At 42.0% G+C, this 27590-nt stretch overlaps 1 protein-coding gene across 1 annotated transcript in view; it reads left to right on the top strand.

Annotated features, from left to right (window-relative positions):
• The window catches only part of LMO7 (LIM domain 7), a 99101-nt gene that overhangs the window by 27022 nt on the left and 44489 nt on the right, over positions 1–27590 (top strand). The window contains exons 4-12 of the mRNA XM_068132386.2: positions 2474–2543; positions 9878–9984; positions 21659–21689; positions 22378–22494; positions 24144–24279; positions 24668–24890; positions 25104–25236; positions 25320–25447; positions 26548–27379. Of these exons, the coding sequence (XP_067988487.2) occupies positions 2474–2543; positions 9878–9984; positions 21659–21689; positions 22378–22494; positions 24144–24279; positions 24668–24890; positions 25104–25236; positions 25320–25447; positions 26548–27379 (1777 nt within the window). The remainder of the gene's footprint in view (positions 1–2473; positions 2544–9877; positions 9985–21658; positions 21690–22377; positions 22495–24143; positions 24280–24667; positions 24891–25103; positions 25237–25319; positions 25448–26547; positions 27380–27590) is intronic.

The raw sequence follows: 27590 nt of genomic DNA, 5'->3' as shown, positions 1-27590 counted from the left end.
GAGAGATGGTGGTGAACAGCTGTTTGACAGAATAGCATGGGGAGAGAGGGGGAAGCACACAAGTACAACATGGATCCCAGTCTCAATGTCAATCACAAACATCAAGACTCGATATCCATATGATATTGGATACGACTCGATCACTAACATACAATCGCAACAATCCACTACAAGCACCCATCAACACCTGATTACTGAACTATTAACATGGATGATGTTGTTCCAAGCGTATGCAATGCTCTCTTCAGACACATCACTTTATCTGGGCAGTGTATAGGCAACAGATAGCTGCCTCAATTGCAAGCCCATATTGAAGCAAAAAAACATACCAATATTGATTGTGTGTATATGTAATACATTGTATTTATATACAGTCACGTGAAAAAGTAAGTACACCCTTGGCTCTAATAGGTGGTATTGCTCCCTTTGGCAGAAACAACCTCAAGTAGGCGTTTCTTATAACTGTCTACCAGTCTTTGACATCGACTGGGAGAAATTTTTGCCCACTCCTCCATGCAGAATTCTTTCAGCTGTGTGATGTTTGAGGGGTTTCTTGCATGCACAGCTCGTTTCAAATCCCCCCACAACGTCTCGATTGGATTTAGATCCGGGCTTTGACTTGGCCATTCCAGAACCCTCCATTTCTTTCTTTTCAGCCATTCCTTGGTGGATTTACTGGTATGTTTAGGGTCATTGTCATGTTGCAAGGTCCACCTTCGGTTGAGCTTCAACTTTCCAGCAGATGGCCTCACATTATCATCAAGCACCTTCTGGTACAATGAAGAATTCATAGTGGATTATATGATGGTGAGCTGCCCAGGCCCTGATGCAGCAAAGCTGCCCCAAACCATAATATTTCCACCACCATGCTTTACAGTTGGTATCAGGTTCTTGTGGTCAAATGGTGTCTTTGGTTTTCGCCAAACATGTCTTCTGGTACTGTGGCCAAATAGCTCTACCTTTGACTCATCTGACCAGAGCACATTGTTCCAGAAGTGCTGGTCTTTGCCTAGGTGTTCATTGGCAAACTTTAGTCTTGCCCTGATGTTCTTTCTGGACAGCAACGTTTTCCTCCTGGCACACCTCCCATGTAGATCAAATTTGTGCAGCCTCTTTCTAATGGTCAACTCGTGCACTTTGACATCAACAGTGGCAAGAGCTACCTGTAGGTCCCGTGATGACATTCTGGGGTTCTTAGAGACTTCTTTCAGCATCTTGCGGTCTGCTCTCGGGCTGAACTTGCTGGGGCGGCCTAGCCTGAACAAGTTGGCAGTTGTTTGGAATCTTCTCCACTTGTAGATGATCTTCCAGACAGGTGAATGATTGATTTCAAATTGTTTGGAGATCTTTTTAAATCCCTTCCCAGACTCGTAGGCATCTATAACCTTCTTTCTGAAGGCCTCAGAGAGCTCTTTTGATCTAGGCATGGTGACGCCGCACACTTCAACAACAAAGAGCAAACCAAACAAAATGTCTGAGGTTTAAATAAGACAGGTTCCTCCAAGAGCCTTTAACGATGTTCTAATCATTTGCGCCTGAGCTGGTGCACCTGATTCTAATTTTAGGTATTTGAAGTAGTGATAAATGTAGGGGTGTACTTACTTTTTCCACATGCGAAATTTGCATTTATGTTTATTTAAATTATACAATGGACTACAAAATGTAAATGTTTCATGATATTTGTTATATTATATCACCTTTATCTTTCAATATTGTTGAAATGAAGATCAAATAGCTGTATGTTGAAATATGTTGAAAATGTCAAAACTTTACATGGGGTGTACTTACTTTTTCACGTGACTGTAGGTTGGATAATTCAAATTCCACTCCTCCAGAGGCTGACACAAGATGTGTGGAAGCCTAAAACCTATATGTACTGTCACCTTCACAAGGCCTATGATGCCTATGATGCCTATTGCCTTCGACCTTTCAATATTTGAAATATTTGATGATACTTTTAAGTCGCTTAGGTTATTTTACACTGAACGGAAAACTTAGAGGGAGAGAATAGTGATCGCGAATTTGACTCTTCCGAAGAAGTCTTTGGCTTGCCAAAATGTCGGACATGATTTTTGTTTTCAGGTTGCTTTTCTGAGTGGCATCATGCCAGTTGTCCAACCAATGAGCATACAGTGGACATGCATACATACAAGCACTTGCGCCATTTATATATATATATTTCCCATCAGGAGGCAGAGGCAAAAGGCGTGGTCCTTTCCCAAAGCACATGGGTGATTGGTTTCCAATATCGTATTTCGCACAACCTGCCTTTTCAATGTCCCCTAACCAACTCTGGGCCACATATTTTCATCCATGATTCCTCTCTGTCAAATGCTGCAAATCGCATAATGATGCAAACAAAGTAGTCTTTTAGTGTGTTGTATTTGTAGCACTTGGTTACCCTTCTCTGTTTACAGTAATTACCATCTGCATGATAATGACAAACCTATTTTTGGTGTGTTTTTCTTTGCAGGTTGATCAACCACATTCAACCTGGATTGGTGACCAAGGTCAACCTTTTCCCTACGCCCATTGCTGGTTTGGTGAGGCCCCTTTGCTCTGCCTAATCCCGTGAACCTGATTGCTCTTTCACTTCAGTGTTGTTTTCGGATTGTGTAGTTTTAAAAATGTTTTTTTTTTTAGGGTAGCAATGCTGACTGTGGAATATGGGCTACCTGTTGATGCAAAATGTTGAAGCTGCTGGAAGTTGTGCCCAGAAGGACATTGCTTCAATACATTTGTGTTGAGCTAAAATTAGATGATCCGAAGTGTAATGATGAGGTCTTCCCATATAGGACACGGTGGTGGCTACCTACCTTTTTGTGGTCATGTACCCCTTCACAGTAGCCTGTACGGCTATGTACCCCAGTTCCATCGGCCTTCCAAAACACAACAGAGTGGGGAACTTTAATAGTTTAGCTTGATGTAATTGTACCAATTACAACCCGCATGTTAAGGTACTTAAAAACCTTAAAGACGGACAAATAGACACAATAATAATTTGCAATTGGTTACTTAAAAATGAAAAACTATTTTACTTAGCTTTTCTATTTTACTATTTTACTATTTTACTTAAATTGACTATTTTACTTAAAAAAAAAAAACAAAAAAAAAACTGCAAGTAGTGATGATTGGCTTCCAGGCAAAATGGCCACCATATCCCATTACTGATGACATCATAATTTCAAAAAAGTTTCCTCATCGGTAGTCAATCATATCTGTAGATTTTGGTATGGATCGGTTGAGCGGTTCTGGAAATATGGATTTTCAATTTATTTTCCTTAAATCAAATATTGCTGCCATACCATGTGACTGATGATGTCATAGTTTGTAAAGAAATAAAAAATAAAATAAAATAAAATCCTTTATTTCGTCAATCATACGTTATGAAGTTTTGGATTGATCTGTTGAGTGGGTCTGGAGATATTGATTTTTCAATAATAAATTTTTAAATAAATATTGTGATAATTGATAAAATAAATCTTAAATAATAAATAAATAAATAATAGTGATATTGATAGATAAATTTGAAATCTTAAATTCAAGATGTCCACCATACCACGTGACTGATGATGTCATAGTTCAGAAACAATTTTCCTCATGGGGAGTTGATCATACATATGAAATTTTGTATTTATCCATTCAGCAGTTAATAATAATAATAATAATAATTCATTTATTTTGTATAGCGCTTTTCAAGTAGCCCAAAGGCGCTTTGACAGAGTGGAAAACATAATGCATAACAAAACATGAAAACAACAATTGCAAAAAGACAAGAATCAATAGGGAAATATTTAAAGCAAAAGGAGGGAGAAGGAGAAGAGATAGTCAGGGGTTAAATGCTGTGGGTTGAATGTTGAATGCAGTGTTGAACAGGTGGGTCTTTAGTGATGTTTTGAATGTGGTGAGTGAGGAGGAGTCTCTGATGGTGTGAGGTAGTGAGTTCCAGAGGGTGGGAGCAGCGATGGAGAAGGCCCTGTCCCCCCAGGATCTTAATTTTGTCCGGATGGAGGGGGTCAGGAGGTTGGTACCAGCAGAGTGGAGGTTGTGGGTGGGAGTGTGTCTGGAGAGGAGGTCAGCCAGGTAGGATGGGGCCAGGTTATGGAGGGCTTTGTATGTCAAGAGGAGGATTCTGTACTGGATTCTCTGGGGGATGGGGAGCCAGTGAAGCTTGTAAAGGACGGGGGTGATGTGGTCACGGGTCCGGGAATGGGTGAGTAGACGGTCAGCGGAGTTCTGAATGTATTGGAGTTTATTGGTGATTGTTGAGGGTGAACCAGAGGCTATTGCAGTAGTCCAGACGGGAGGTGATGAAGGCGTGGATGAGGGTTTCTGCAGCCGTGGAGGAGAGGGATGAGCGGAGACGGGCAATGTTTTTCAGGTGAAAGAAGGCTGACTTTGTGATCTGTTTAGTGTATTTGTCGAAGGAGAGGGTTTGGTCAAAGATGACGCCAAGATTCCGGATGTGAGGGGAGGTGGATACTGGGATAGAATCGTATTTTCTGGTGTCATTTTCTCCAGTTCTGGAGAAAAGGATGTTTAAAGGTTTTCCTTCAATCCAAGATTGCCACTATATCATGTGACTGATGACATCATAGTTTACAAATATTTTTCCCACATCAGTAGTTCATCATATGTTTGACATTTAGCATTGGTCCGTTAAGAGGTATTCCGGAAAATATTATTTAATTTCTACCTTAAATTCAAGATGGCGGCCAAACCACATGACTGATGACATGGCTTGCAAATATTTTCCTCCACAGAATGTAAACGCGTTTCAAGTTTGTTTTTTTTTTTTTTTTTTTTTTTTTTTTTCTTTAATCCATTGGATAAGCGGTTTCGGAGAAGTGTTTAAAAGTTTTATTTTTTGAAAATCCAATATGGCCTCCAAACCATGTGACCGTTTTTTTTTTGTTTTTTTTTGCGCAAACTTTTATTCCCATGGCTAAGTGATCGTATTTGTAAAACTTCGTGTTGATCCGTTGAGTAGTTCTGGAGATAATGTCTGAAGGTTATGACGTCATAGGCAATGGCAGCCAATGTAAGTCAAAATTTCAAAAACAAAATTAATGATGCACTAAGTTACAAGTCTTAAGTTGCAGACTTTGACAGCAGAACACACATGTCATTTTTGATGTCCAAGCAGTCCTGGACTTGCTTTTCATTGTTACCAGAGTTGAGAATCCTGATTCTCACAAATGGAACCAAAACATGGAAATCTCTGTTAGAACTGGGTAACTCTCCATTAAACCACGTCAATATTCAGGTAACTTGACTGCATCGAATTTGACTCGGAGTATTTGGTTGTTTCTCAGATCAATCGGCTCATATTTTTCCATATCGACGTCATCGATATCGAGCAGGGATTGTGAAAGGGTTCCTGACTCGAGGCTCTGCTGGCATCGACGTCAAAATAGTCATCAAAATTGTCCTTCAGAGACTCCAAGTGTGCTTCAAAATCCGCGAGAAGGACCTCCGGAATCCATTCCTTGGCTTGCGTGAGGAGTTCGTTCAGGAGAGGAAAATTTCGAAAAATCCCAGTGTCAACTCTCCAATCTCCTCTGCCACAGCTCAAGTTTAGCTTGGAAAGCCGTTATTTTCTCTCGCACCTTGACGAGGGTGACACCTGCTCCCTGCTTGGAAATGTTAGACCGATTCAGTACAGCGAACATGTCAGCAAGGTCGGCCAGCGGTAGGCCAGCCAGCCAGGTAGGCCAGCGGCCAACAATCTCTGAATTGTTCATGGAAATGCGATTCAATCGGTGCCTTCTTCCTGAGAATAATCTCTTTCTGTGTGGAGTTCAGACACGACTGAGAACGAGCCCTCATGAAGGCTAACACACCTGAGTATGAAAGAGAAGCACCTTGTGTTCTGCGTGGTCCCAACTTTATCCCAACTTTATTTGTTGGATAAAGGGAAGTTGTTTTCCAACTTTATCCATTGATGAATCCATATTGAACATAGTTGTTGATAAACGGTCTCTTCTTTGATATGACAATGCAAGCAACAAATCTCTGAAAGAAAGAAGAAAGTGTCAATTAAGTGGTGCAGTGTCATTTTTTTGCAGATAATATAAATAGGGGAAATTAAAAAAGTTAAAATGTCAAGAAAAAAAAAATCACAAAAATCCGAAGGTAGTCTGTGTCGTGTGTACATCCGGCCGAAGCTCTGAGTGAATACCCTACCCGGGGGTTCATGCACCCAGAACCCCTAGAATTCGGGAAGGCTTATTGCTCTTGAAGGGTTTGTTTCTACAATTGGTGCCCCCAATTGGTGCCCCCAATTGTTAATGGTACCTTAGAGTTTATTAGAGTTTGTTAGAATTTTTTAGACTTCGTCAGAAACGGGGCCTTATGGATTGGGTCTCGTGCATCCGTTCGTCCATGCATGCGTGCGTCCATCCACAACCATATCTCGGACATGTATGGACCGATTTTGTTCATTCTTTGCAGAAAGTCAATACATGATGGTCCACATATGTGCATCATTTGGTTTCACGATGTGATCAAAAGTTGGCCGACTGGTAGACTGGTGGCCGTTTTGGTTGTAACCCCCCCCCAAAAAACAACAGAAAAAACCGATGTTGAACACGTCCTCATACATTTCTCGGACATGAATTTATCGATCTTGTTCAAACTTGGCACACAGATAAAGAACAATGGCTTGCGCATGCACAACATTTATTTTCCAAGAGCAGATCCAGGATGGCCTACTAGCAGCCATTTTGTTACTTAAGCGTGTCCCCAACTATTTCTCGGACATGCATGATCCGATTTTGTATAAACTTGGCACAAAGAAAATGCGTGAGTATTCATATGCAGAAGATTCTGTTTTATAATCCGACCAAATGTGGCTTTAATTCGGTATAGCAAAATTACTAAAACCACAGGGGCTATGTATGACATTTTCTCTTTTTACCCTCGCCTGAGGAGAGGGTCTTGCATTTGAGTCCGTATGTTTGTCTGTTTGTTTGTTTGTCCGCACAGAATAAATATGATTTTCTCTGCAACCGTTGGTTTGATTGACAGGAAATTTTCATCATAGGTGCAACTCCACCTGTGGAATTGTTTAATGATAATTATGACGTCACCAGGCACGTGGTTCGGCCGCCATCTTGGAAAAACCAAAAAACTTTGCACCTCTATATCTCCGAAAGCGCTGAATAGAAAAAAATTGAGACATAGCTCATTGTAAAGAACTCTCCATTGGGAATAAAAATACGTTAATGATGATGTCATAGGTGCCCTTATTATGACGTCATAATTCGACAAGTACAAAACTTCATCCGATCAAGAAGAAATTTATTGAGCATAATCTCGGAATAAATTAGTTTAGAAAAAAAAAAGATGTCATCGGCCACGTGGTTCGGCCGCCATATTTGTTTTAACACAAAAGCCTTAAAAACCACTGAAAATACATCCTGGCGAGGGTTTGCAATCTCTGATTGCTCTTTCTTGTTCTCCTTGTTTCCTTTCTTTCCTTCTGCACTCTTAATTTTTTTTTACATCAATCAATTTCCGAGCTATCTCGTAGCCGGCTGGGAATTTCTGAATCAAAGTTTGCATCAATAATGTGAATAGAGTGTATACAGGGTTGGCTTAATTTATTTTAAGGTCCTGACCCAATTATAGGCATTAACAATCTTCACCAAAATGCCACTGTTTTTCTAATGAGAATGAAATTTCCCTCCATAGATAGCTTAGAGCAAGGCACATTTATGCTTCATTTACATCATACATCTCCTGGTGTTGGGCTAGCGGCTAGGGTGCCGGCTTAGGATCCAAGGATCCTGGGTTCGAATCCCGGTCGATCGCTGAATTAACGCCAGGGGGGTTGACTCAGCCTGTCATCCTTCCGAGGTCGGCTAATTGAGTACCAGTTCACTGGTAATTCCCTGTTTGTCGTTAAAGGCGGCAAACAGGGTTGGCGGCAGGAAGGGCATCCGGCCGTAAAACATTGCTTCAAAAAGGGGACGGAAAACAACAACAACCACGGTTCCCGAAAAAGGCCAACCCCCGCTTTGCGGGGTAAAATGGCCTCTAAAGGTGGTTTTTTACATCATACATCTCAAAGCTAAAGGTCAAGGTCAAACAGCAGTCTAAAAACAAATGAATAAATAAAAATGTTTTTTTTAATAGTCATTACTTGATTTTTCCAATACAGAATCTCAAAGACTACTTGGTCGCCCAAAATGTTCTTGCATCGTAATAGTGTACCTGCATTGAAGTTATGCACCTGATATTTGATTAGTGTCTTTGACCTTCATTTTTTTGGATTGTGACCTCATAAAAAAAAAGAAACACCTTTTTGAACATAACTTGAATAATTTTCTTCGAATAATTTTACTTGAATAATAAAGAACAAAAATTCCTACGCTCTATCACTCGATGTCAAAGTCCAAAATCGCCTTCATTTGATCTCGGGGCAGGGGTAAGTCACGGTGGATCACCAAAGGTAAACCGTAGGAGGCCTACCCCTGGCGATCGCTTTGCGATTGCAGATATGTAGTTTGCACTGCTACCCTATGCAGCTATAAACCATTAATCCTCCTGGCTTAAGGGCAATGGAAAGGCATTCTTTGTGGTGGTGGTGATGACAACAGTGTTTTGGCTTGTACTGATTTTCTCACGAAAGAATCGGACGATTTGTAAGTGTGAGTCGATTTGTGATCCATGATCCACCACCTTGAACTATCATTCATTCCAATGGGTGAAGTTTGGTTTGTGCAAACGAAGAGCAATGAAACGAAGACTTTCGACTGTGACGGTAAATCGAATAAACAAAGCTGATGGTCTCCTGAACATAAACCCCAATTTCTCCTGAAGACTGGAAGGTAAAACCCCACGGGATGCGATCAATGATCAAGCTACGCTGTGACGAATGGCTGCTCGTGAGAGAGGTAAGATGGTGGTCGACCAACCTGTCTTGAGGTCTGTGCACGTGCTGTTCCTGTTTTCGAGTTTGTTGTATTTTCCCAATTGGTGAGTTGCTGCCAAGACAACCAGGGCCACAGGCAACAGTAGACATAACCCTTGATGATTAATTTGAGAACTGATGGCAAGAGTGTTAATCAGACTCTATACTCATCCACAGAACACGCACGTAGGAGTGGGAGTTATTTGGACTTTGTATCCCACCTGCCTCAACTACCTTTACTTTGGGCCTTTTCTCTGCAGCATATATCTTTATTTATTTATTTGTTTTATTTTTATCCTTCAACAATTGCTCGACACCACCTTGCTTGGGTATCTGTGGCATGGCGAAGCAGGGTGGGGTGTCGTCACAGCTTGTATCAGTTCCACTTTTGGAAATTGGTTCATTCACTAATCGGTGATTTAAAGAGGCAAAAGTGACTAAATATATGGACATCATTCAATTGTTGCTGAATCGATAATTTCACGTCGGATTCTATTTTGTTGCATAATGTAAAGGTCAGCTATTTGATTATTTAAATATTGTTCTTCCAAGTGCACACACTGTGTTGCTCCCTCCCCCCCCCCTTCCCCTCTCCCTCCTCCCTCTCCCCCATCTCCCTCCCCTCTCTCCCCCCCTCTACCGCCCCTCCCCCCTCTCCCCCACTTCCTCCCCTCTCCCCCCTTTCCCACTGTCCCCCCTCTCCCCCCCCCTCTTCCCCCTCTCCTCCCCCCATCCCCACCTCTTTTGTGCTCCACGGGAGCCACGCCCATCCCTTTGTCATCCCTTTATACACGCCCACCTGCATACAGGATCACCGCTTTACGTCACAGGTGGGTGCAGTGAGAATAAAAGGTGTTTATCCTTCGAACTGTCACTCTCGCGTCACAGCGTGACACCTGTTGCCTTGTTCCCACTGTAACCTGCTCGCTCAGTTTACCTGTGCCATCTGCCTGAGAGCAGGACAACTTGAACGTGTTCCTTCGAGCGTGCGGGCAGTTTGGACTCCGTCCTGCTCAGCTTTTCCATCCTGGGGACCTCCAGGACCTTTCAAGCCGTGTCACCATCAAGTGAGTGTCTCCTGGTTTTGGTGCTCCTGGTGTTCTGTATATATATATATATATATATATATATATATATATATATATATATATATATATATATATATATATATATATATATATATATATGTGTGTGTGCGTGCATACTATATGTGTGCTTTCTATGATCTATACTCATTCATTCACCGTTTTAGTTTTGTACTTCAAAAGGAAAGTTTTTGGTGACACTTCCTGTGAGTGTTAATTGAAATAGGGATTGGCTGAGTGGTGATTGTTGGGTGAGACAGGTGCATACCACAATGACGTGTGTTTATGTACCTGGGTGTGGTGGCAGTGCATTCTTATTAATAAAGATTTTATGAATACCAATGTTGAAAAGCAGACTAGTCTACCCATCACGTATGCTCTTGGTTTCATGCAATAAAACTCCGTGTTTTATTGTGGTTTCGAACACTTTGAACGACACCTGGGTCCATTAGAATGGACCAATGGCAAATGATGGATTGGTTCCAGTTTCCCTATTGGTGGACTTTGAACCAGGTAAAAATTCCCAGTTTCACTTTGACTTGAATCATAAAATAATAATATTTGGGTTGTTGTGAAGTTTGGGTCTGTTTGTGATGACCTTTGTCATGTTGCTCGTAGTTACCAATTTTGTTCTTGGTGGACTTTGATTCTGAGTGGAAGATAGCAAAATATCGTCCCCTGCTCCTCCTGTATTTAACCCCACCTATATTTTCTTGTGCAACCAAACGACTCGAACCTGATGAACTGGTGCATTCCTCTGGCTGTAAAACCTAAAGGCTTCCATTGGTCTTTACCTCAGATAGCTCAGGCTAAGCTTCAGGTGTGGTCAAGTTTGTGACCCATTCTGTCTTTCAACTTACTGCTGTGCCCAGGAGTTAGGGGAGGGGTGGTAACTGGTATGGAGTGTTTGGGTGGTGGTGGTGGTGGTGGTGGTGGTGGTGGTGGTGTGGCTGTAGGATTATGGATGGTGAATCACATTGGCAGTTGATGCGTCAGAGTTAGACATTATTTAATGTTTCCTTTTTAAAATGGTGATTATTACTCCCGCCAGGGAGTAATGCATTCGATCGTGTGTGTGTGTGTGTGTGTGTGTGTGTGTGTGTGTGTGTGTGTGTGTGTGTGTGTGTGTGTGTGTGTGTGTGTGTGTGTGTGTGTGTGTGTGTGTGTGTGTGTGTGTGTGTGTGTGTGTGTGTGTGTGTGTGTGCGCGCGCGTGTGTATGTGTTCGTGTGTTTGTGAACAAGATATCTGGAAAAGTTCTGAACGGATTTGGATGAAAGTTGGTGGGATGATTGCCCTTGGGATAAGGAAGAATTGATTAGTTTTTGGTGAAGCTCAGGATATTATTCCGGATCCAGGAAAAAAAATTGGGAATTTTTTCGGGAATTTTTTTCTGTTTTCCTTTAAAAACCATTTTCTCTGCAATAATTAGAGCGATTGAGAGCAAATTTTCACCATAGGAGGGACTGTTTGTAGAATATTTTTATCGTAACTTTGACGTCAGGTCACGTGGTTCGGCCGCCATATTGTTTTGAGTGAAAAACACTAAAATCCAATTTTCTCCAAAACACCTGAACAGATCGAGGCCAAACTTTGCAGGCAAAATCGCATACCCATGACGAACAAAAAAGTCAGCGAGCATGACATCATGCATCACATAGTTTCAGAGTTATGACGTTTTTAAGCACAAACATTTAAAACCTATCTCCTACCTCATTTGTGATCCAATCGAGGGGAAAGTTCACAGATCTGTTCAGCATATCTGTCTACTAAAATGTCCTTTTGGAATTTGCGATAGGTCACGTGGTTTGGCAGACATCGTTAATTAAACGCAAATAATAAAAACATTTATATCTCTTGAACCACTTCATTGATCCCCGTGAAACTTCACACTGCAGTATAAGCCATCAAGAGTAACAAGTGTGCCAAATTTGAAGATCATTGGATGTACGGTCTGGAAGCTAGAAGTTGTTGTTGCGTGAAGAAGAAGAGTCCTCGACTGTGGATGATTAATTATATTTATCACATGTACAGACTTGCAGGCATCGTTTGACACAATCTCCTGGGTTAATTTGAACCTCAAATAAAATTATAATTCCAGATTTGTCAAGGGCTGAGGTATATTAACAAACGAATAAAACAGATTTGGCAAAATTCCAACTTTTTTTTAAAAGACCGCATATTCACCCAGGGTTGAGAGAGGCTGAAGAAGAAGAAACCTCGCATGGGTTTCCCAGACCAAATAAATAATTCTGGTTCTGGCTCTGCAATTTTCAGGTTTATTACTCCCGCAAGGGAGTAATGCATTCGATCGTGTCCGTCCGTGTGTGTGTGTGTGTGTGTGTGTGTGTGTGTGTGTGTGTGTGTGTGTGTGTGTGTGTGTGTGTGTGTGTGTGTGTGTGTGTGTGTGTGTGTGTGTGTGTGTGTGTGTGTTCGTATGTTCACGTGTTTGTGTGTTTGTGAACAAGATATCTGGAAAAGTTCTGAACGGATTTGGATGAAAGTTGGTGGGATGATTCCCCTTGGGATAAGGAAGAATTGATTAGTTTTTGGTGAAGCTCAGGATATTATTCCGGATCCAGGTATTTTTTTGAGAGATTTTTTTTCTGTTTTACCACATTAAAGCTTTTATTCTTATTTTTAAATGATGTTTTTCTCCTCCAATTCCGAGATATATCAAAATAAATTCTCTGACAGTTAGGACCTACTTTCTTTTTCATTTATTGTTTTGGGGAGAGGGGATGTTAAACAAAACGTATTATTCCAACTAAACCCACGGCGGGAGTATGCGCTCTACTGAGTGGCGTTCTAGTTCAGTGGAAATGGATTACTATTCCACAACTTATCGCTCAGGAATACATTTAAAATGGGAGCATCTCATCCTTGGCCATGGTTTCATTTTGAACGGGTGGATCTAAGCCAGCATCACATCATGGAAAACTATAGGAGTGGACTAATCCACATGCACGGTTATATAGGATTTGAATCTCAGGTCATCACATTGTGGACAATATTCAAATGGGAGAAGCAAACAGACCGAGGCCAAGTTTAACCTCCACAGGACGCTGGAATTCATTTTTCAAATGCAGGAAGATGCATGTGTGCTTTGTCAATCGTACTGTAAATGGTTTTGTACATTGTGCTGATGATGGAGTCTATGCAGAGCGTTGGTGCTGCCGAAGAGATTCCTCAGCTACGATTCTGGCCTGGTTGCCAATCCGACTCAGGAAGTTAGGGCAGGAATTTGGCATTTGTTCAGGATGCCACGATATCTCGCCGACTCTTCGCGAAGGACGTCGTGGGATATTTAACGTCCACCAACTAATGCCGGTAGACGGGATGCCAAGTTTAAGGTACATCCGAGGTATAAAACGCACGTATTGATGAGTCGCCCTGCCTGTGAAACGTGGGTGACAGTTTCTAGCTGGGTCAGGGTTCAAACCCAGGCTAGTGACTTGGAGACGAGTGTGCGTACCTCTGGAGTCCAGACCATCCTTTCAGAGATACAATGTCTTATTAGTGCTATTACGTTTGTTGCTCTCTTTATACGTTACTAGGGCATGCCCGTACTATATATATATCTAAAAGTATATCCCCCCCCCTCTATTTACATGCAATGGTTTGGTCCAAAGCTAACGGCTTGCGAGTACGGTGACAATCCCCCCCCTCTATTTACATGAAATGGTTTGGTCCAAAGCTAACGGCTAGCGGAGTTTGGTAAAGAAATCGCCATAGCGTGCACAAATGCGCAGGAAAGCGAAAGAATCGCAAATTAGTTTTAATTAGTTTTAAAACATAGTTTAACGGCAACATAGCGGCAACATAGTTTGCCAACGTGAAATAAATGAATACGCTCTCAAATGTGCCAAAAAAAAAAAAAAAACGCTACCCGTACGCTCTACCCCGCCCGTACGCCCGTAAACAAAAAAAACAACGCTCTTCGCTTCCGCCCTTCGCTCTGACTGAATTGGGAGAAATAATGCGCATAAGAAATCGAGAAATTATTATTTTCTCCGGAAGAAATCGAATTACGTACCGTAATGGCGCACGCGCTGGGCTCGGCTCGCTGCTCGCTCTCACATCGGCCACGCCTACGCAATAACGCGTTCTGTGATTGGATGCCGGAAGTGCAGTCCTCACTGTCCGGAAGTTCGCAAATCGCAGTTACGATGAATCGCAAATTAGTTTTAATTAGTTTTATAATTAGTTTTAAAACATAGTTTAACGGCAACATAGTTTGCCGACGGGAAATAAATGAATACGCTCTCAAATGTGCCATCCGAGGCAGAGTGTGTTCGCCACGTTCGGCACACGTGATAGCTCGCTGCTCTCTGATTGGTTGAATCGTTTTTTGGACATAGCTCGGTAACTACTTCTGCGATTAATTTAAAACCTTGAAAAGGCACATCCTCGGGTCCCCAGCAATATACCTGGCAAGTTTCAAGTATATCGGACCGGTAGTTGTCGAGAAACAGCGGTCACAGACATACAAACAAACAAACAAACGTACAAACAAACATACACACAGAGATTACTGGAATTATAGATAGATAAAGCTCACATCACAGTACAGGTAGAGGTACACAATGTGAGCTACAGGTAGCTCACATCACAGTACACTCTCTAGGTTTGGTTTGTGTTGTGTGAACGTGTCTGTATTCACTCTCTATGTTTGGTTTGTGTGAACGTGTCGGTATTCACTCTCTCGGTTTGGATAGTGTTGTTTGAATGTGTCGATATTCACCCTTTAGATTTGGTTTGTGTTGTGTGAACGTGTCGGTATTCACCCTCTAGTTTTGGTTTGTGTTGTGTGAACGTGTCGATATTCACTATCTAGGTTTGGATAGTGTTGTTTGAATGTGTCGATATTCACCCTTTAGATTTGGTTTGTGTTGTGTGAACGTGTCGGTATTCACTCTCTATGTTTGGTTTGTGTGAACGTGTCTGTATTCAATCTCTAGCTTTGGTTTGTGTGAACGTGTCTGTATTCACTCTCTAGGTTTGGTTTGTGTTGTGTGAACGTGTCGGTATTCAATCTGCAGGTTTAGTTTGTGTTGTGTGAACGTGTCTGTATTCACTCTCTAGGTTTGGTTTGTGTTGTGTGAACGTGTCTGTATTCACTCTCTAGGTTTGGTTTGTGTTGTGTGAACGTGTCTGTATTCAATCTCTAGCTTTGGTTTGTGTGAACGTGTCTGTATTCAATCTCTAGGTTTGGTTTGTGTGAACGTGTCTGTATTCACTCTCTAGGTTTGGTTTGTGTTGTGTGAACGTGTCTGTATTCACACTCTAGGTTTGGTTTGTGTGAACGTGTCTGTATTCAATCTCTAGGTTTGGTTTGTGTGAACGTGTCTGTATTCACTCTCTAGGTTTGGTTTGTGTTGTGTGAACGTGTCTGTATTCACTCTCTAGGTTTGGTTTGTGTTGAGTGAACGTGTCTGTATTCAATCTCTAGGTTTGGTTTGTGTGAACGTGTCTGTATTCAATCTCTAGGTTTGGTTTGTGTGAACGTGTCTGTATTCAATGTCTAGGTTTGGTTTGTGTGAACGTGTCTGTATTCACTCTCTAGGTTTGGTTTGTGTTGTGTGAACGTGTCTGTATTCACTCTCTAGGTTTGGTTTGTGTTGTGTGAACGTGTCTGTATTCACTCTCTAGGTTTGGTTTGGTTTGTGTGAACGTGTCTGTATTCAATCTCTAGCTTTGGTTTGTGTGAACGTGTCTGTATTCACTCTCTAGCTTTGGTTTGTGTTGTGTGAACGTGTCTGTATTCAATCTCTAGCTTTGGTTTGTGTGAACGTGTCTGTATTCACTCTCTATGTTTGGTTTGTGTTGTGTGAACGTGTCTGTATTCAATCTCTAGGTTTGGTTTGTGTGAACGTGTCTGTATTCAATCTCTAGGTTTGGTTTGTGTTGCGTGAACGTGTCTGTATTCACTCTCTAGGTTTGGTTTGTGTTGCGTGAACGTGTCTGTATTCACTCTCTAGCTTTGGTTTGTGTGAACGTGTCTGTATTCACTCTCTAGGTTTGGTTTGTGTTGCGTGAACGTGTCTGTATTCACTCTCTAGCTTTGGTTTGTGTTGTGTGAACGTGTCTGTATTCAATCTCTAGCTTTGGTTTGTGTGAACGTGTCTGTATTCACTCTCTAGGTTTGGTTTGTGTTGTGTGAACGTGTCGGTATTCAATCTGCAGGTTTGGTTTGTGTGAACGTGTCTGTATTCAATCTCTAGGTTTGGTTTGTGTGAACGTGTCTGTATTCACTCTCTAGCTTTGGTTTGTGTGAACGTGTCTGTATTCACTCTCTAGGTTTGGTTTGTGTTGTGTGAACGTGTCGGTATTCAATCTGCAGGTTTAGTTTGTGTTGTGTGAACGTGTCTGTATTCAATCTCTAGCTTTGGTTTGTGTGAACGTGTCTGTATTCACTCTCTAGGTTTGGTTTGTGTTGTGTGAACGTGTCTGTATTCACTCTCTAGGTTTGGTTTGTGTGAACGTGTCTGTATTCACACTCTAGGTTTGGTTTGTGTTGTGTGAACGTGTCTGTATTCAATCTCTAGCTTTGGTTTGTGTGAACGTGTCTGTATTCACACTCTAGGTTTGGTTTGTGTTGTGTGAACGTGTCGGTATTCAATCTGCAGGTTTAGTTTGTGTTGTGTGAACGTGTCTGTATTCACACTCTAGGTTTGGTTTGTGTTGCGTGAACGTGTCTGTATTCACTCTCTAGGTTTGGTTTGTGTGAACGTGTCTGTATTCACACTCTAGGTTTGGTTTGTGTTGTGTGAACGTGTCTGTATTCAATCTCTAGCTTTGGTTTGTGTGAACGTGTCTGTATTCAATCTCTCGGTTTGGTTTCTGTTGTGTAAACGTGTCAGTATTCACTTTTTAGATTTGGTTTGTGTTGTGTGAACGTGTCGGTATTCAATCTGTAGGTTTGGTTTGTGTTGTGTGAATGTGTCTGTATTCAATCTCTGGGTTTGGTTTGTGTTGTGTGAATGTGTCTGTATTCAATCTCTAGGTTTGGTTTGTGTTGTGTGAACGTGTCGGTATTCAATCCCTAGATTTTGTTTGTGTTGTGTGAATGTGTTGGTATTTAATCTCTAGGTTTGTGTTGTCTGACCGTGTCGATATTCAATCTTTAGGTTTGGTTTGTGTTGTGTGAACGTGTCGGTATTCACTCTCTCGGTTTGGTTTGTGTTGTGTGAACGTGTCTGTATTCAATCCCTAGATTTTGTTTGAGTTGTGTGAATGTGTCGGTATTCAATCCCTAGATTTTGTTTGTGTTGTGTGAATGTGTCGGTATTCAATCTCTAGGTTTGTGTTGTCTGACCGTGTCGATATTCAATCTTTAGGTTTGGTTTTTGTCGTGTGATCGTGTCTGTATTCGATCTCTAGGATTGTGTTGTATGAACGTGTCGATATTCACTCTCGAGGTTTGGTTTGTTTTGTGTGAACGTGTCAGTATTCACTCTCTAGGTTTGATTTGTGTTGTGTGAATATGTCGGTGTTCAATCCCTAGATTTGGTTTGTGTTGTGTGAATATGTCGGTATTCAATCCCTATTTTTTTTTGAGTTGTGTGAATGTGTCGGTATTCAATCTCTTGGTTTGTGTTGTGTGAATCTGTCGATCGGTATTCAATCTGCAGGTTTGGATGGTGTTGTGTGAACGTGTCGGTATTCACTCTCTAGGTTTGATTTGTGTTGTGTGAATATGTCGGTATTCAATCCCTAGATTTTGTTTGAGTTGTGTGAATGTGTCGGTATTCAATCTCTTGGTTTGTGTTGTGTGAATGTCGGTCGGTATTCAATCTGCATGTTTGGATGGTGTTGTGTGAACGTGTAGTCAGGTTCACTATGTTAACAAATATAATTTCTTTCAAAATTTTGGGATTAGCAAACCTGTACATTTTTGGAATATTCAGAGCATGAGGAATCCAAAAATTAATGTTTACATTTGCGTAGACACCTTTGCGAAAATGACACTCAGGACAGTGATGAAGATAGTCAGGTTCACTATGTTAACAAATATAATTTCTTTCAAAATTTTGGGATTAGCAAACCTGTACATTTTTGGAATCTTCAGAGCATGGAGAATCTGAAAATCAATGTTGGTATTTGCACAGACACCTGCATGGCCGCCATTTTGGATTTTCAAAATGGCCGCCATAAAATACATATTTTGCGCTATCTCGGCTTCTAGTCAACCTAGAAACCTAATTAAATATGCTAATCCTATGTTTTCTGGGTCAAGGAATCCAATAAAGGCCTCAAAATAGTGCTCAGGGTTATAGAAAAGCAACAAACAAAGGTAATTGAAAACCATTGTCTTTATATTTGTGATGTAACTGTATTACATAATACATGATATTGCAAGTCCTTTGAAGTTAAAGGTTGTTATAGGAAGTTATAGGTAGTATCAGATTGAACTATAAGTCCTTTACACAGGATCTACTAGGTCTATACCGTTCAGGAATATGCTTTTCCAGATCTTCATCACTGTCCTGAGTGTCATTTTCGCAAAGGTGTCTACGCAAATGTAAACATTAATTTTTGGATTCCTCATGCTCTGAATATTCCACAAATGTATAGTGTTGCTAATCTACCAAAGTTTTGAACGAAAAAACATAGTGAACCTGACTAGTGTTGGTATTCACTCTCTAGGTTTGGTTTGTGTTGTGTGAATATGTCGGTATTCAATCCCTAGATTTTGTTTGAGTTGTGTGAATGTGTCGGTATTCAATCTCTAGGTTTAGTTTTAAAAGTCGTTTGTTTCAATATTTTCCGATACGTGTCCTGTGTGTACATTTGTAACTATCCTCTGTGTGCTTCTGTGCTTCTTCTGTGTTTCTTCTGTGTTTCTTCTGTGTTTCTTCTGTGTTTCTTCTGTGCTTCTTCTGTGCTTCTTCTGTGCTTCTTCTGTGCTTCTTCTGTGCTTCTTCTGTGTTTCTTCTGTGTTTCTTCTGTGTTTCTTCTGTGTTTCTTCTGTGTTTCTTTTGTGTTTCTTTTGTGTTTCTTTTGTGTTTCTTTTGTGTTTCTTATGTGTTTCTTTTGTGTTTCTTTTGTGTTTCTTATGTGTTTCTTATGTGTTTCTTATGTGTTTCTTTTGTGTTTCTTTTGTGTTTCTTATGTGTTTCTTATGTGCTTCTTATGTGCTTCTTATGTGCTTCTTCTGTGCTTATTATCCCTTAAACGGCACCTGTATTTTATTTTCCTGTGAGTCACACAGTTGACACATTTTACTGTGGTAAACTCATCCCGCTATGCTCCCTGCCTTCGACCAAACCATGGTGAGGCCTTTAACTCGTTTACAAGGCTAAAGCATAACCCCCCTCTGGTGGGGGAGGTGATAATATTGATTTCTCCGAGGGGGTGTATTTATTTGAGTTACACAGCATGCCGGGTTGAATTTCCTGATATATATTTTCTTCTTCCAAGCTCTCATCTTTGTGCTTCCCAGGCAGGATCTCACATCAGAGAGTACACTGTTCTTTGAAGTGTATGTGAAGCTTGCTGGCCTGTCTGGTATATGGCACAGTGGCATTGATTCATTTTTGGAAATTGGGCCGGGGGTAGTAGAGGTAGGCAGGTTGGCCCTTGTGTGTTGGTATCCTACTCCAGATGCTGACTTTGACAGATAAATAGAACCCTCACGTTGGGGGAAGTGATGTGTCTTCCCCGAGCTCTCTGGGACCATTGCCAGTGGCAATGCAACCATATTTGTTGCATTGCTTTTCTCTTGGCACCTATTGGAGCAATTAAGGAGAATTCCCCAGGCACTCCCAATCAATGCCAACGCATGGGATTTGTCCATGCTTTATCCTCTAAATCCCGAGCGTTGAGTGAGGAAGCAGCACCTCCCATTTGTTAGTCTTTTGCATGATTACGCCCGGATCTGAATAGAACAACTGATCTCCCAGACTCGGAGTGGTTCAGTGACGAAATGATTCTTGCTTCGGCTACTGTGATTAGGGCAATTGTAAATCGACCCTGCAGTGTATTCCTTGACTATGGTTATTCTCATGTCAAGGAGGCGAATACATTGGATAATAATTGCTTATGCCATTAACCTCAAAGTCTAATGTTAAAGGAAATAATCTTGACGCCACTGGACTGATCGATCACAAGATGAGTGCAAAGCATGAGCGAGAACGGCACTCAGTGGAGCGCACGTCGCTGAACGGTTTACATTTTGTATGGCACTGATAGGCTGCATCTGCTGATCTGAACCAAAATCTAAACGGCTTGTTCTTGTCAACAATTCAACTCATCCACCCAATTTTGTCTGAATCGGCCCACAACTTTTTGGGATATCGTACTGTATATTGGTTTTCCCCATCTCTCAAAGGTGAAGAATCGCTCAAAAAATTCTCAAATCCAGATCGGGATCTGGATCTTCACCAAAAGCTATTAAATTATTCTTTCTCACAAATCCAACCGGTCAACCCAAATATGTCCGAATCTGTCCACAACCTTTTGAGATATGGTGCTATAAATCATTTTTTGGTCCCGTCTCTCAGTAGTGAAGAAGCACTTTCAAAAAAAATTGTCGGATCCAGATCTGGACCTTCACAAAAATCTAAACATTTCGTCTTTGTTACACATCCAAACTGTCAACCAAATTTTGTCTGAATCCGTCCACAACTTTTTGAGGTATGCTGTATATTGGGTTTCCCCATCTCTCAAAGGTGAAAAATCACTCAAAAAATTCTCAGATCCAGATCGGGATCCGGATGTTCACCAAAATCTCTTAAATTCTTCCTTCTCACACATCCAACCTGTCAACCCAATTTTGTCTGAATCCGTCCACAACTTTGAGATGTCTTGTTCACAGACAGACAGACAGACAGACATTGATAAAAGCATAACCTCTGTCATCTTACATGGCACAAGTAATGAGCTGAATGGTTATGCAATATCAGTCATCCATTTCCTTTTTGGTCTTATAATCAAGCAAACCGTGTAAAACCAAAGTTTGTATCGAGTACTATTTTGGAGCAAATTCCTTTGCACGATATGTCATCACTCTCCACCTACCCCACCCTATCCAAACCGCAACCTTCATGTTTATGATTTGCCCATCTATTTTGATCCTTGACCTGGATCCATGTGGAATTTTACTTTTCCTGGAGCTCTTGATAACCATAAAGCATCAATGTCTCTAATTGCACGGTGTTGGGATTTGCTCACCATACTGTGAGGATTTGGGTTAAGATCTACTAACCAAGCTGAAGGGACTATAGAGTGACAGTGTCCTTACTAATTGGTTAGGGTTAGGGTTGTGGTTGGTGTTTGGGGTTGGGGTTGGGGTTAGGGTTAGGGTTGTGGTTGGTGTTTGGGGTTGTGGTTGGTGTTTGGGGTTGGGGTTGGGGTTAGGGTTAGGGTTTTCTGACCCTTTCATATCTTTCCCCAAAACCTATTTGTCCTTTTGCATTTTCCAATATTAAAATGCGTTCGAGATCAGTGTTACACATTTATAAGTCAATAAGCTTTGTCTTGTTTGCTTTCTGTCTCTCCCAGTCCTCCTCGTGCAAGCGGAGGCTTAGAATGTCATGCAAGTCGCCTTTGGGTGTGAGGTTGAGACATAGTAAAGGGTGGGGGAGCGGATGATGATGATGCAGTGTCTGTTTCCACCTCCGTAATCGTCTCACCTGTCTGTTGCTTGTTTTTCAGAGAGACCGAAACGAGTCGTCGCATCAAAAATGTGAGTAGTTTCCAGACTATGACGTCGATATGTAACTATATATATATATATCCATCCTGCTTTGTTATACACTAGCTAATTGATGTATAAATATATGGTTTGCTGAATCACCCGATTTGTTGCTGGAATTCGAGTTTAAATCCGAAAATGAAATTACGAGTGGAAAAGCGAAAGCTTAATTTATTTCTTGGGGTTTGAGGTGTCGCATTCGGTTTTCAATTGCTATAAAATGACGGTTTTGATTTGTTCAAGCGTTGAAAGTTTATTGAATCGAACACTGAGCGATGTTGTGAAGTTTCTATCTGATGCACGATTGGATGAAACACAATAAGGAAAGTTTGTGCTCTATGGATTTAACGGTCGCATGAATTGTGTTGCTTGACGATCTATGGGAAGCACTTGCTGTGGAGCAATGATCGTTTCAAATTCTGAGAACGTTTCGCTTGCGGTTTGTTGCATCAAGCCAATTACGATGTGGGAAGCTTGGGTTTCTCCCATTATGGCTTCTCCAGCGACGACCTTGGCTCGATGAAATCTCGTCGATGAATTTATTCCAGGAATTGTAAATGAAGTCGACGTTCTCGGTGAGGAGGTTGAGCTGTCGACGTAGCTCGGATGTTTTGATTGTCGTGTTTCTTTGCATGTCTACCTGTAGTGTTTGTCTCGACTCCCTGAAATGTTCTTTCAGGTGCTAATTACCCTTTACTGGCTTGGCAAAACCGCTCGATCGAAGTCTGAATACCAGGGCCCTCAGTTGGACCTTGGTGCATTTGAGGCCCTCGTCATCTCTGCAGCCTCTGGAAAGGTTGGTCTCGTCGTATACACAAGGCTGGCATGGTGGTAGTTCTTGATTATTTAAATATTTGGGTTTGTCATGTGCATGAGGTAAAGTGATGCACCTGTCTCCGCAAGGTTAATGGTGTAAGTCCTGCAATTAACCACCTGTCGGAGGTTAATGGTGTAAGCATATATAATTTATTTTCCTTTCGTAGTTATTGTTTTCAATTTCCTTCACTCGCATGCCTCCACCACCTTGTCACATTCCTTCTGTTACTGTTGTTGTGGTTGATGTTGGCAAAATGATGTTGTCTTTGGTCTAACATGAAAAGGTTGTTTTCCCACTTATAGGTTTGATCGGTTGTTCTTAAACCCTCTCACCCTTAAACCCTCTCCCCCTTAAACCCTCTCACCCTTAAACCCTCTGACCCTTAAACCCTCTCATCCTTAAACCCTCTCACCCTTAAACCCTCTCACCCTTAAACCCTCTCACCCTTAAACCCTCTCGCCCTTAAACCCTCTGACCCTTAAACCCTCTGACCCTTAAACCCTCTGACCCTTAAACCCTCTGACCCTTAAACCCTCTCACCCTTAAACCCTCACACCCTTAAACCCTCTCACCCTTAAACCCTCACACCCTTAAACCCTCACACCCTTAAACCCTCACACCCTTAAACTCTCACACCCTTAAACCATTGTTCATTTTGAAATCTTAAAAGTAATTACCTCCGCCACCGAAGGTGGGCAGACGTTATGTTTTCAACCCTGTCTGCTTTTCTGTTTGTAAACAGGATATCTCAAAACCTTGTGGATGGATTTGGACGAAATTTGATGGAGAGGTTGGGTGTGTGACAACGATGAAACATTTAGATTTTGGTGAAGATCCAAATCCGGATCGGAAACGAGAATAATAATAATAATTTTTTTTTGTGATTCTTCACCATTGTGAGGAAAAAAACAGATGTATAGCATGATATTTCAAAAAGTTGTGGATGGACTCGGACAAAACTTGGTGGACAGGTTGGGTGTGTGACAAGGAAGAATTGACTCAGTTTTGGTGAAGATTAGAATCCGGATCAGGATCAGAGAATTTTTAAAATGATTCTTCACAATTGAGTGATTGGGCTGAAACGAATATATAGCAGGGTATTTCAAAAAGTTGTGGACAGATTCGGATGAAACTTAATGACAGGTTGTGTGTGTGACAAGGATGAATCGATTCGATTTTGGTGAAGATCTAAAACCGGATTCGGATGCGAGAATAAAATTTAAAAACATAATAATTGTGATTCTTTACCATTGACTGAAAGGACCAAAAAGATATATGGCATGTTATTTCAAAAAGTTGTGGACAATTTGTGGCAAAATTAGGTGGATGAGTTGGTTAGGTGACGAGAACAAGCCGATAAGATTTTTGTTAAGATCCGGATGCTGATCCGACTTATTAGTGGGATACAAAACATAAACTGTTCAGACTGGCAGAGGTATGCAGTCTACCGAGTGCCCTTCTAGTTCCAAATATTTTACTAACAAACTATTATTCTTCATAAATCGAGGTCTTTGGCAAACTGGTTTCGTAATAGCAAATTTATTGATGTGATGTCGTGAGTGTCCTTTGGCTGTTTATTCACGGCATGTTTGCTGATGATCTCATTTTTCACTACGCACCTTCTTCAGAAAGTTCAGCCATTAGGGGGAGTGAGGCGCAGCAGTTTCGGCATCGGAAAGGGCAGTTGCTCGGACCTTCTCACTCAAAAGAAAACTCGTCGCTCTTACTCTGTTGACCTCATTGACCCATTTGGGAGAGGCAAAGGTACGCTCGTACAAGTGCTTGCTTCATCCCTACCTGTTCTTGTCCTTTATCTGTGCCTTGGCCTTTCTCTTACATTTTTGTGATTCCGACCTCACCGACTGGACTCTGCACCCTTTCCAGTCTTGTTTTCATATCTGTTCTCATTCACATTCGGCTCGCTTTTCCACGAGCCTCGAGTATATAAAAAACAGCTTTTCCTCCTGGCTTGTCAGGTTTCTAGCCATGTGATGCCTGAATGACCTTGCGTGTTTTCTTTACCGTTGTCTTTTTATGAGGCTCGTATTGGTTTTCTTTTTGAGGCAACACGTGTCTATCCTGAGTACGTCACACATTGATCTTCCTTTACGAGCATCAGGCCTGAGTACCACGGATCATATTGTTGTTTCAGAGACGATGACGCAACGCTGCTCCACGGCTGCACAACCAAAATCTACAACTTCCTATCACCAGTTTTTGCCCAGTGCACAAAGAACATCGAGCTCGGACCTGGTCGTTCAGATGCCGGCGCCACTTCGGCGCAAACAAAGAGATGGATTGAGCAAGAACTCGGATCGCCGGAGCTGGGCCAATGCAAGCATCTTGGATACATCGGAAAATAGTGTGTTTAGCAGGTGAGTTGAAATTGGCTCAATGGAAATGGGCATAAAATATGAGAGAGTTTATTACCCCCATCCTTCCAACTTGTACCCTATGTTAGGGAGTTATTTGTTATCAGCTCTGTCATTTGACATGATCGGGGTTTTTTTGTGCGAACATGTGTACATGTGTTGTTTTGAGATTTATTTCCATTTCTGCTTTCCCCTATCCCTTCACATTTGTGTCAGGGCCCAGAGCATGGGCGACTTAACAAGTACTGATGAAGAAGGTACTTCAACCACACCGTCGCACAAAATGCGTGTTGAGCATCTTCAGCAACTCCGTAAAGTAGACGGCGAAGATGAGCAACGCTGGCAGAACGTCAGTTAAAGTACAACAAAACAAAGATTTTATTTCATCATGGAGTTTCTGATGTTTCAATAACACAATTATTGCTCATTCAGGACCTCAATCGTTGGAAGAGGCTGAGGAAGAGCTGCTCCCGACTCTCTGAAATTGAATCGGATGAGGAACCAGTGGTCAATGTTGGAGGCCGTCGTACACGAACTTACAATGATATGCTTCGAAACAGGTGTGACTTTGCATTGAGGTGTAGATTGTTCTTGTCGATCAAGTCGATGGGTTCTTTTGTGTGTGTGTGTGTGTGTGTGTGTGTGTGTGTGTGTGTGTGTGTGTGTGTGTGTGTGTGTGTGTGTGTGTGTGTGTGTGTGTGTGTGTGTGTGTGTGTGTGTGTGTGTGTGTGTGTGTGTGTGTGTGTGTGCCATCCCTCGGTTGGAGGTTAAATTAGTGTCCTTCAAGGTGTCCAAGAAGAGGAGGTGGGCTATCGCTGGCACACTGAATAAATTACAAATTCCTGCTCTAAACTACAGGGAGCACTGCACCAGTGGCACTGCCGCACCCCTGCTGGAATTGATGCTAACCTGAAGCCATGTGCTGCATATGAATGATGAGCTCAAAACAAACAACCTTTTTATGGCATTGTACCAGAGCCAAGTCCAGACCAAATTATCCTAGAAAGTTATCGATTACACTTCAGGGTGCCTCGTATCATGTCCCGCTGAGGTCTCTTCTGCAAGAGCTTGTGTTTCTAAAGTTTGTGAAACTCCCAAAATCTGAAATTGCTGCTCACCTCCACTTGTTCGTTCCTCTTTTTCCTGCCTGTGGAACCAACTTCCACATTTTCTTCGATCTCATTCTTCCCTCCAGGGTCTTCAAAAGAGCTGTTCACCACCATTTCGCATCATCCCAAATCCAAAACCATGATCTTTTCTCCCCTCAACAACCAACCCATCTCAAATCGTCCTCCTTCCAAATTTCCACTTTTTCCTTCCTGAGTATCTTTCTGTATTCTTCCTGTGCACCCCAATGTGTATTTTCCTGCCCCCCCCCTCATTCCTCCCTTCACCCATTGTTTTGTCCAAGTCTCCCTCTATATCTTGTCCTTTAACTCCGCTGTTGTCCCCTCCCTCTCTCTCTGCTGTTCATTTTGTCCTGTTACGTTTTGATCCGCCCGGTGCACTCGCTCTTCCATGAGCCTCTAGTATGTAAAAACAGCTTTTCCTCCTGGCGTGTCAGGTTTCTAGCCATGTGATGCCTGAATGACTTTGTGTGTTTTTTTGTTTTTTTAGTTCCAGAAGAATATTCTTATCCATTTTTTTGTTTTTGTTTCAGGGAGGAACGAGGGCAAGAGCACAACAATGGTGACATACAGCGTTATGGCTCTCCAAATCAATACGACTCTTCTCAGCACAACAACAGTGACTTCTTTGTCTCGACTAACATCGATGTTTCTAAATCTACTCCACCAGGACGAACATCTGACCTGCGTGATTCTGCTGCGAATAGAGTTTCAGGGGAAACTTCCAATGTTTCTGATTTGTGGGATGAAACGCTTACTTCGAATGGAGACCACCGACGGTCAGTTGTCACTAATATGACTGTCAATATGAAACAAACCCCTGTACTGTCCCCAAATAATACCTGGGAACGTACTAATGCCAAATTCTCACGGGATCTATTGGCTCCCGATGGCTCAGTCACTACTCCCGTCTCATCTCCATCGGGTTCGCCAGCTCCTTCCCCTCCATCGTCACCTCCTCCGCCACTTTCTCCTGAGCTGAGCCCCGGTTCCCGTGTGCAAGGTGACTTGTCTCTCGATGCTCAGCATGTGCAAGAACGGAGCAGCTCTGCCAGCAGCCTGTCCGATTATTCGGGAACAGCCACAAGCCCCGATATTTACTTGTCATCCAGTGTAATCCCATCACTCAAGGATCAGCCCAGTTTTGAGGCGAATGAGCCGACTGCCGCCCCTCGCTCACGCGCTCGAGAAACCATTCAAACTTTTGCAGCCGCACCAGTTGCTTCACCTCGCAGCTCGGCCTCCAAGCCCGGGGCTGTGTCAGCCTGCAAGTCAAGCCCGTTCAGTCGGCCAGCTGCGAATGTCACTCCAAAACCATATGGAGCTCAAAACCACAAATCGCTTTCTTTGACTCGTGGTGCCAAGGTGTGTTGTGATTGCTTTTTGTATCGTACTATTACGACTATATCTGAGTGCGGAAATATGACCATCGGTTGATTATGTCGTGAGCTGCTGAAATGGGTGGGTGGAGGTTAACTGTGTTGTTCTTGACTTGCGAATTGACTTGACACTGGAGCAGTTAAAAATTGACTTCAAAATTGGACGTTGTTTACGAATTAGGTTGAACAGGAATGAA

This window comes from Myxine glutinosa, chromosome 12, assembly GCF_964187855.1.
Source record: "Myxine glutinosa chromosome 12, kmMyxGlut1.1, whole genome shotgun sequence".
NCBI lineage: Eukaryota > Metazoa > Chordata > Myxini > Myxiniformes > Myxinidae > Myxine > Myxine glutinosa.
Note: the sequence above shows the minus strand (reverse complement) of the source record. Positions and strands in the feature narration are given on the sequence as shown.